This window comes from Psilocybe cubensis, chromosome 12 (genome assembly GCF_017499595.1).
Source record: "Psilocybe cubensis strain MGC-MH-2018 chromosome 12, whole genome shotgun sequence".
NCBI classification, from domain to species: domain Eukaryota; kingdom Fungi; phylum Basidiomycota; class Agaricomycetes; order Agaricales; family Agrocybaceae; genus Psilocybe; species Psilocybe cubensis.
The window spans coordinates 1,208,770-1,219,657 of record NC_063010.1 but is presented as its reverse complement, the minus strand read 5'-3'; the positions used below and the strand labels follow the sequence as shown (position 1 = coordinate 1,219,657).

The 10,888-nt window shown below is 44.7% G+C and overlaps 1 protein-coding gene across 1 annotated transcript; it reads right to left on the bottom strand.

Annotated features, from left to right (window-relative positions):
- Positions 1-6,357: 6,357 nt before the first annotated feature.
- On the bottom strand, positions 6,358-7,075 carry JR316_0012374 (uncharacterized protein; the record flags this gene model as incomplete). The annotated part of the gene is made up of 2 exons (XM_047897999.1): positions 6,358-6,886; positions 6,948-7,075. The coding sequence occupies 2 exons, from the start codon at positions 7,073-7,075 to the stop codon at positions 6,358-6,360; spliced, it is 657 nt and encodes a 218-aa protein (XP_047742888.1).
- Between the last annotated feature and the right edge of the window lie 3,813 nt (positions 7,076-10,888).

The following is a 10,888-nucleotide window of genomic DNA, read 5'->3' as shown; positions in this document are numbered from 1 at the left end:
AAAGGATATAAATCAAGATATTACACATTCAAAGTTAAATCTCCTCTCTGTTGCAAATTTTGATTATATGTGTGTGTTTCTTTTCAGCTTCTGACCTGTCTGTTTTCTTTTTATGTTCTGATCGCTTTCCCGTATATACCACTTTTCACCGTAATATTGATACCTGGGCTCGCGAGCTGGATAACCGAAATGCCTCCAACTGCTACTTACAACTGCTTCATACGTACACACGACACATTCCTTTCAAACTTCCAACCAACCACTCCCTATTACTATTTACTATGTTTTCAACAACCTATCATCTATGCTTTTCCTTTCTTGTTTACTAACATGTCACTTTCTTTCTCTTTCTCGTCCTTCCTTGGGCATGCTACCATCAGTCTTTCTACTAAACCGGTTTGCAATTAACACACTTTGTACATCCCATTTTTTCATGGAAATAATTTATAAATCGGTAATTTAATATCGAGTATGTTAACACTTGCCTGTTGTCGTCAGAGTTCCGGGATACCTGCGAATAGAAAGATCTGTACAATACTGTGCAGAGAAAAGAAGAAGAAAAAGTCGTACGCCACATATCAGCTTACCCAGAATTGTTTTATTAGCACAAATCTCCCACTGTAGCCGCCATTGTCGGTCAAACCAAGTCCAGCTGTCAAATGCACGATGGAATAATCTGAGGCACAAATTCGTTGCATCCTTTCACGAAATTGTGGCATTTCAGTGTAATAGATAACTCTCTACGGGTGCAATGAGAAGAACATACTCAATATACAACATTTACTAATGCATCTACTACATAGCCCACAGGAGATGTGCTTTGCTCCGTATCTCAGAGACCAAGCTTTGCTATAGAGATGGGGTGAAGTAGGAGAACTAAAAGGCGGTCATCGGAGGGTCGAATAGAGGGCTAACGGTGAATTGGGGATGTATGGCATAGCATGCTACAGATTATAACGTTCCTATCGTGCGAATGTGAAGGTTGAAATATGACAGTAATAGTAGAGGAATTTTGGGAGGCTGGGCGTATGAAGAGAATGTAGATTTGTCTTCGTATTCTTCGATGTCTGATTCGTTATCTTCCCCAGAGCCGTGATTCAGGCGGGAATGTTTTTTTTTGTAGACCGGCAAAGGCGCAGAATGCTCGTAGGAAGCGTATTATCACCTTCGTGCCGTGTTTGGGGGTTGATATGCAAAAGTAGTAGGTGTTCTGAGGCCTGACCTCTTCCCGGGCGCAGATACATCACATTATAAATTGAAGGGCCGTCGGAAGCTCCCTGCGAACGCGTAAAGGATGATCCTACTACCAGATACTTTGCGTGCCGCCGTGCCTTTCTGAAATATCGGATGGACTTGCGTTGAGTGTCGGAGATTAAGAGAAGGAGGGAATGCTACTGGCTGTGTGCAAACCCACTAGTTTTCGTCCATTTGCGTGTCCGAGTCTATATTTTAGGGTCTTTGTGAAAAGTTGGACGATTTTGAGTGAAATATATGCATACAAGCTTGGGCTGGCCTTAAACTTGGGTCGAAGATCGGTGGAAGGACTGTGGAGAACCGAGTGGTCGGCGAAGAAGCACATGCGGTTGATTTGACGGTGCGTCTGTGAGTTCAAGTCTTATTCCGTTGCCTCCGTCATTAGACAGGCTATTTTCCCCTTGAAGTTTGGGCGTGTCCTGTCGGGTTAAATACAACATGGAGCTCCTTCGTGAGGTGAGATTCTGATGATTTGGAATTCGTATGAGAGTGATGCATTTGGGCTAGGGTCTGCGATCCGATGAGGAATTCTGCAATGCCAAGCTTGGACAGTCAGATGGCGAGCGTTTTGATTTAGTTGGCGTCTCACATCGATTCCTGAGCAACGGTCGGCTGACGAGGTTTTCTCAGACCTTTTCCACAATGTTGGGCAGCGTAGAGTATTTCGGATGTGGCGCAGGAATGGAATCGTGTTGCAACAGTTGCATGAACACTATTGGCCAGAATTTTAATGCGGGTGTTCTAGAAATCATATCTTTGAGCTGCTTTACGGTCTAGAGGTAGCCGTTTTTGTTGCGATTTTGGTTTCATAATGACATATCTATTAGCTTGAGAAAGTGAAGTACAGCTACGCACGAAAAGAAAGGCGTTTGGTGTAACAAAATTGTCACTGGACGCCATGTGCCTGTTTCGCTGTGACCTGGGTTGCGAACTTCGCCCAACATGTCAGCCACTTACCCAAGGTCCTATGTCCAGTGACCGCTTGTTCATGCGCTATACAACCTTCGAGAACGTTTATTCATGGTCACTGTGCACGATGTGGAGTGATCAGGCCTATAAATGGGGGCCAGACTCCTCGACCACTCTTCGCCTTCGGTCTGGAAACTAGATCACCATGAGAGGGCATCGGGTAGGGAATCAGGATGGTGTGGAATCTGTAGAACTTTGAAAAGCGTCAAGAGGTAAGGACCATTATTGCCCATACATATATGCAACTTACCTGAAACCCCCAACGCTACAACGTTGGATGAGCGACGATTCTTGGTCCTCTTTGAGATCGTAGCGCACGCACACCGGCCCAGATCACCCATTGCGAACCCATCCATCCAATGGCAGACACTCTCATGCCCGTGTTGTCCTTTACACTGACCATTGTATCAATGCAAAGTGGCAAAGGACATTACCATGGGAATGGAGAATGTCTGCCTATGATTGCAGCATGGTAATTAGGCAATGGTCTAGGTCTCATCTCACCCCATGACAATCTTTGTGGCTCCCTATTAGCACATATTGTGAACTACACCAACTATTGAGCAGGTTATTGATGGTTATTCCTGTGAGTAGTCTTTGAGTGGTTTAGTTGTGGCCCCACTGATGCCAGGCCAGCACTTTTGTTGCATCGAGAATGCAGCTGGATGCTAGGCACCAATGCATCCATGTTATCAGTGTGACAAGATTCGGTCAGCCTCTTCCATACAGACTCCCATCCATTGTAAAGCTTCTGCTGTACCGGAAGTTGTGATGCACAAGATATGCTCTGGGTCCCGCTGCAGAAGCTAAGGTCACTGCTGAGAACCCTCACCAACCGGGTGCCCGCCACTCGAGGAAGCTTTGTTTGCCGCCTATTGGAACCTACTGTGCGCGTGGCACTCAAAACAAGAAAAAAACGTTAATAATCGCTTGCGGTGAGCACCTTGAATTGCATATGCTGTAAACGTACATTTCTTGACAATATCTAATATCGGAACTCACCCGACTTTAATTGATAGTTGTGAAGGAGGATTATATCTCATCAACACCTTTAAGTCTATTGTTTCTCGAGACGGAGGTCCAGACAACATACCCCTACGTGTGGTAAGTATTATCAGCTATAGTTGTTTTCGGTATACCATTTGTTAGACCTTTGACCGCTGAGCGCTGAAACCCACCAAATATCGACCAGCAATCATGGCAAAGCAGCACACAAACTGGACGGCGGCAGCTAAGCTGCATGCTATGACCGCCAAAACCAGCCACCTAGGTCGGCTCCATCAACGCCTGCAAGGTTGAGCTTGTGTGCAATGTAATGGTGAACAGTACCATATCGAGTATGACTGACGAGTTGTGACGGCGGATAATATCCTTCTTCGACTATGACAGCTCGTCCATTGCCTCAACAACCTTTTGGATTTCGAGGGAGTCTTTGTGAATATTATGACCGCCAAATTCAGCCCCCTTGGTTGGCTTCATCAACGCCTGCAAGGTTGAGCTTTAGTGCAATGTAATGATGAACGCTATCGTGTCGAGTATAACTGACGAGCTGTAAAGGCGGAAAACTTCCTTCTTCGACTCTAATAGCCCATCCATTGCCTCAAACGCCTTTCGGTCTTCGAAGTTGTCTTTGTGAGCTGACGCTGCTCCTCTACGAAAAACCAGATTGACATGGCGTTTCCAGATATTGGAGAGCTGGCTCATTGTCTCGATATCGAATCGTACTGAAGGGCATTTCTAAAGGATCATGTGGGCGAGTGAATTTCTATCTACGCTGATGCGAGTCATTGTATAACATGCCTATTCATTCCTCTGCAAGGCCGCCTCCTAATCCTCCAGGTTGTTCCAATCACACCTCCGCTATGTCTTGTTTCGCCACCTAGAACACTGCCTGGCGGTGGCAGTAAATATAATACTAGGTCGACAACAGTAAGGTGCGTCCACTTTGATTTCTTGATCATTGGTTGCAAGACTCCGATGAATGGCGTTGTAGTATTTCAATGACGAGCGACGAGGACGATGTAACAAGAAGGTTATCTAGTGAATGAAGGGATGTTGGTCGACCGTGGAGGATTGCCTGCCGAACGGAGGGTGGAGTATTGCGGCTTGCAGTAACTGGGTTTGCCGAAATGGACCCCAACTTCCGTTACTATTTCCCACTCTCCTTCAAACTCAAGGCCTTTTCTAATAACATGACTTGAAAGCCTTGCCTTAACAATATGGTTAACAGTAATATTCGTCTAGAACACTCATTTCTATGGCAAACCAGAGCGAGAACCGCAAGTCATATTTTTTCAATCAATCGGCGGCCAATCTACTGCCCCAATTGCCAGGATTTACCGCAAAGTACACTCCGGTATCGCCATTTTAACACGGTACACTCTATCTCAAAAATTACACTGCACGCAGCGTATTACTTGCGGCTTGGCATAATACTCCCAATACTCCACAGTCGCATCCAAGCGCTCCCGCCATCAAGCGTCATGCTTTCCAGTTAGCGTCGACTCCTTCCACTGGTCATAACTATCGTCATTGACAAGAAGTTTCGAATACTGTGGAATTAATTGGGCCCGGTATAATATTGAAAAATCGAGTGGTGGCAAACGTCCGAAGGGTATTCGACGCCGCAAAATCAAACCTGACCAATCTGTTTGTGGAATCTAGAAAAAACGTGATCTTAAGGGTACTCCCTTGCTACAAATTATCCTTGTCGTCAGTATTATCTTGCAGTCATTAATGACGTGCTTACTGAAAATGTCCAGGCAGTAACAGGTCCGTATATATCGTCATGTTGAATTCCCTCAAACACTGCATTCGATTGTGACAAAAAATTCTCCGGGAAAAGCTGGACAAAAGGCTCGACGCTAAGTATACGTCAACGTCAATTCCATATTGATTACAGGAACCCAAAGTTGAATGGACGAACAAAAAGGAAGAGCATACAGGCTCCGTTGCTCCGCCTACGAAGGACATAATGGAATTGGAGACTTGTGTACCATTCGCTGTGGTGTTTTTGAAGTCGAATAAGCTAACTTCCAATGACCCATCCGCCGCTCCATCTACACGTATTTTTTGCTGGCTAGGGCTTACGTATATCTAAAGGAAATAATGAATTTTTCGAATAGGGGTTTCAATAATGCGCTCACAAAACCGCTGACTATATGATTTACGTTGACGTCGAATTTATGCTATAGAAATGGGATAGGTCAGCTCTCTTAACGGATGTCGTATGGGGTGTTCTGACCTGCATATAGTTGGCGCGGAACTCATTCGTTATATTCGGAGGAGTTGGATTGACAAAGTCCGAGGAATAAAATTTTTGAATAGGTGCGATAGGACTGTTTCCGCTGTTCTGTGCACAGACTGCGGTGCTGAACACTACCACAAAAGAGATAAAATACGACAACATTGCGTGGTGCTTGACAAAGGATCTAATTAATAGTGAAAGAGGTGGAATCTGGGTGGATAATGTCTCCCTTTCAACGACTAGTCACTCTTTTTTTAAGGTCTAGCAGGTGTTTCGAAATTGCGTGCATGGGCAAGACCGTGTTCTCCCAGCGCTTGACGCGTACAGCCATTTTTTGGGCACTTATGCCGGTGAGTTGTCACCGACCGCAGTCTCTTCGTAGACCTCAAGAGGCTTCATCATCTCTAACGGATTGTTGTCAACGGCGCAGTCCGTCATTTGGTGCCGGTATTTTGAGCACCGTTGTCGCTCCCTACAGGCCTCACAGTGCACAAAGAGCTACGTTCGATGGCTGTCAACTATCAACCGGTTGTTCTTACTGCGTTGCAACGTCGCAGATAAGGAATGCTGCGACAATTATGATCGATGGGCGGCACTACTCATACTCAGTCATAGGTACAGTGTAACCAATAAATAAAAATATAGTATTAATTTGGTGGTGGTTGTACAGATGCATTGACGAACCTCATCTAACTTCAAGTGAACATACAGATACAGATATATTAACACAAGGTGATGGCTAGGTGGCTGATGATACAGAGTTGCGCGTCGTGTGGAAATTGGATATAGGTACAGTGAGGATTAGGTGCGTCTGCTATGCTGATTCGTGTCGTCGTCGTATACCGTCAAGAAAGGGTCGTGAGGAAGGCGTGGGGATTGAAAACAAATCATTTCTCGCTCAGGTCCGGTAACTCGAATGGTATCTGGTTCTGCTCCCCGTAAAACTGTCGCTCAAGTTCCTCCATCTGCTTTCTCATGTTTTCCAGGTCTGACGTATCCACGGGCGTGGCAAAATCCTCGAGCTCAGACGCAGTTTCGGGAACAAAGATATTGTCTGGAGATATCTCCCAACTCCCCAGCTCCATAAGCTGTTCGTCGGTAAGATTCCAGGTCATGTCACCTTCGAAGCTAGGAAACTTGTCCAAGATGGTGTCTGTACTCATTTGCACGTCGGAAGAATCCTGTGTGGGATAGAGTCTAGGGAATTCAGATCCTGCAATTTGATCCAGCAAGGAATAAAATTGATGCTGCTCTTCTGACAAGGAGTCGGGTTGAAGAAATGGAGGCGAGACCTGCATGTCATCGATCGGGAACGTCGACGTGGAGGCAAAATTGGAGAAATCATTGTGCGCAAATGAGGTCTGCTCAGGGGTCGGGAGTGGGCATAGCTCATTGATGAGGTCCTCGAAACCTTTTCTGAAGTAGAAAGGCTTATCAGTCATTTTCATCTGAGTAAGCTAAGAAAATACGATCTCACTTTGCTTTGTTGATGATATCCTGCGACAGTGGGACAAACTCGAAGGGTTTGAGTTCTGTTTCAGAGGTCATCGCCCGAGGTTTAGAGCCTTGAGGAGAGAGTGGAACGTAGCGAACTCTAAAGGCCATATTGAGATATAATTAGTGAGGGAGGGTTTATGCTGTGATGTAGGGTTTGATTTTCCGATATTTATACATTCAAGGAGTGGCTACCCTTATTGCATCCTTACAATGAGGCCAACACGGAAGCGAGAATATATTTGGATCACTGACGCTTCTGACAAGCCATCTTTAGATGCCAGATAAGATCATCGGCCAGAATGCGGGGCTTCCAACTCCGCATACGGACCATTCCTAATAACAACAATCATATTGGCCTGATATTGAACGGACGCAGCGATGCCACAAAGACACACCTTTTTGCGGACCAAGGATGTGCTTCTCAGTGGTAACCGGCATTGTCGGCGACTGTGAAGTGGACTTGCTTCAAAAAGGCCAAGGCATTGTACTTTCGGAAGCTCCATTCAAGGTCAAAGCAAAGGTTTATGTTGTCTTACACAATTACAGCATTCAATTGTTCAACGAATGCATTTCAGAATGCCTAAATATGGAACAATGAATGGGCGATGGCGGTTCATTTACGGGTGGCGAGACAACCAAATTGGATATCAAAAATTATCAGTCCGCTATCGCGCCCCACATGGATTTTTTTGGCATGATAGTTATCCTCAAAGGAGCTGGGGAATAATCAGGGAACGTAATTCAATCAAGCAATGGTGGGACAAACGTATAAGTAAAATAGTTAAACAAGCGTATATGACTCCCAACGCAGTACGCTGTGTCTATTTAGTGATGCCTTTCATCGATCATAGTATACATATTTCCCACCACGCCATGCATGTGGGAATTTGGTAGGTTATTCTTGACGTCTGAAGACCGACAAGCAGGACACGAGGCTACAAGGAGGCTGAAACCGAGTATTCGAAAGTTTGAGCTGCCAGCAATAATGGTCCCTTTGAAGTCATAAAGCTGGGGGAGATAATATGGAAGGCCGTAATAACCAAATTTGTCAGACCTTCAACATCGTTGTTGAGATATAGTTGGGTGAAGGGCGCTAGAGACGAGGAAGAAGTCCAAAACGAGGTGAAACTGCAGGTAAAGTTGTACATGGGCCTGGAATTCCTCGTGGGAGTGGCGATGCTGCGGGAACTATGTCATCAATGTTTGCTTTTGCTAGTATAAGGACCGAGCGCAGTGGCCCATCGATCACAAACTGCTTATTTGGGCCAAATGTCACAAGCCACATTCACCTTTTAGTTCATGTTCAGCTACATTGGCGGCCGCTGAGGCTTCTAGTTATCTGGTCTGAGAATAAACTACACCATATATGTCGAGAGCATCTTTGACAGTGAGAGGTTGGCTGAGGTGGCCGCTAAATCCGCACGAGTCAGCCGATTACTTGAGATTGACAATCGGACCTTGGACAAAAAAGAGTCTAAGCTACTATGTATCATGATATGACTACCCACAGTCAAAATCTACTCATAGGTGAAGCTTGACAAAGGAATACTTGACTTGGATGTTGTTGCCATTGTAATTAAACAAGGGACAAAACACCTAATGGCTGAATGACTTGGTTAGGCTTTATAAAATGTTATAGTGCATTCAGAATTTATAGAACAAGTTATCTGATGCCGGCTTTTTAGGGCTTTTCATCCCTCAGTGTTCTATCATTGAAAAACGGGGTGTCATCACATTATCAATATTTCATCTAAGATACTTACGCCACTGTGTTAGCAATGGACCAGGGTCTCAACGGCACAGTCTTGCTTCAACTATATCACACTTTATTCGTAAACGCGGAACAGTACTTCAACTTAGAAGAGCAAGTTCCATACGCAGGCTTCTCTCTTCAATTCATGTGTCCATTACTCTCCATTAAAGGTCTTGAGGAAGTTGCAGATGTTGATTTTTGGTTTCATTCATTTTAAACCATTGGAAGCATCTATATATACTATCAAGCTAGGGCTTCTAAGAATGAAAGACCAGTCTGTTGTCGAAAAGGTCCATGAGCCACGATCTAATGGCATGTTTCTTGGGATGTATATTAGGATAGAGTTCCACTGGTTTCTATCATTATAAACTATAAGCGGCGAGAAGTAACCAATTTAACCTAAATTATTGTCATAAAGCCCACAATATGATTATCTTCTCCAAAGTAAAGGCTGTAGTCGTTTTATGAAGAAGCGCCGGACAGGCGCCGAGAACCGCAAGTTGCCGGTGGCGCACATGACGTTTTGATGCCTTATAAGCGCGTGACACTGACGCGTCTTCGTCGCGACCTGACATTGACAAGGGTGCCTGAATTCGTTCAGAATTAAACCTGTACATGCTTCTGGTTATCTACCCGTTGAAGGGTTCTGAATCGATATCACCGGCTGCTAGAAAGTTCACACGGCTAACTTCCGCTCCACTTCAACACTGAACTTCTACGCTCACGTCGCTGTCTGTGATTCAATTCTTTGACAATCTATGAGGTCAAGCTGAGGTCAAGTGGCCAACACTTCGACATTGATAGAATAAGATGATAGTATTAATGTAATCATGAGATAAAAATATGCTAGTTACTTTTGCTAGTCTGTAAATAGTCATGTACTCAATTGGTTTTTTCTGTGGGGCGGATATGATGCGCGGTTTCCGAGTGTAATGAAGAGACAATCATGCCATCCCAGACTGGTTTCTCTACTGATTTTTATAATACTGTCTAGATTTACTTAATTATCTTGATTGTTTCGAACTCGGCAATGAGGCCATGAGCGGTGGTGTGACGTAGAACGAAGGTTAACTCTACCAACGCATTTGTTAAGAAACTGCGACGTTGTTCCTCGTCCAAAATTTTGTTTCATGCGACATCGAGTACAGAGAATTTACTAAGATTATGTGTAAGCCTGATTGTATCCAATGTTTCTGATGGTATGCCCTCCAGGTCTTCTCTGACAAAAGACTGGGCCAAGCTAGCGGGAAGTCTCACAATAGTAACCAAGATGTCGACGTAATCCTCCACTTTATTAAAGTCCTTCATAAACCCTTCGTGTTCTAGCGGTGGCAGGAGAGTTATTTTGAAGCAAGAATTTTGCACTGCGTCTCCGTTGTCCGTGTCTGAAAATACTCCCGCAGATGTCGCTTGGAAAGTGTCGCGGATGGTGCCAACTATGATGTACCGCAACCACTTAGTTGACGATGCATTGCAAAGAAGCTTAGTACCAGGTCTTTTTCTTGCGCCATGAAGTTCCGCGGAGGAAGTGTCTGCCTGCTAGAGAGTTTTCGGTTTGCAGGAGGCTCGAGTGAACTGGGGACAGATAGGGTAAAAAAGTAAGGGCGTGATTGCGTAAGAAGAGAGATATTTAATGTTACCTGGTGTGAGACGTACCTTGGTCGGTCAAGCTTGGTACCATCATATCAAAGGTCAAAGAATGTACGAACGTGGGGGGAAATGGTATTTAAAACGAGCCTATTTGAACGTTTTTGGACGTAACGATGTATTTTGCATGAGTAGATGTTATGTACCTCCACAATTCCAATCGGTCGCCGCTCAGTGTATAACAGAACCTTGGAAGCAAACAATCGAATTTTAATTTATTTTTTGCCATTTTTACCCGAACGGCACTCATGTGCCTTTACGTCCCCCTCTGCGGTGTTTGCTCTTGACTGAATAACCTGAACCAAGTATTGACTGATGTGTTATGTGATATAGAGTAATCGGACGACTCATGTATACCTCTGCAGGGGGATCACTGTGTAGCCGCAGCTTTGCGCGTCTTCCGTGTACTGTTAACGAACTTGCGTACGATTTATGAACTTGAACGATGCCCTGGGTTAGCAGATTAGATGCCAAATATCCAAGTAAAGCGAGTGACTCACCTTATAAAATGCGTATCAATC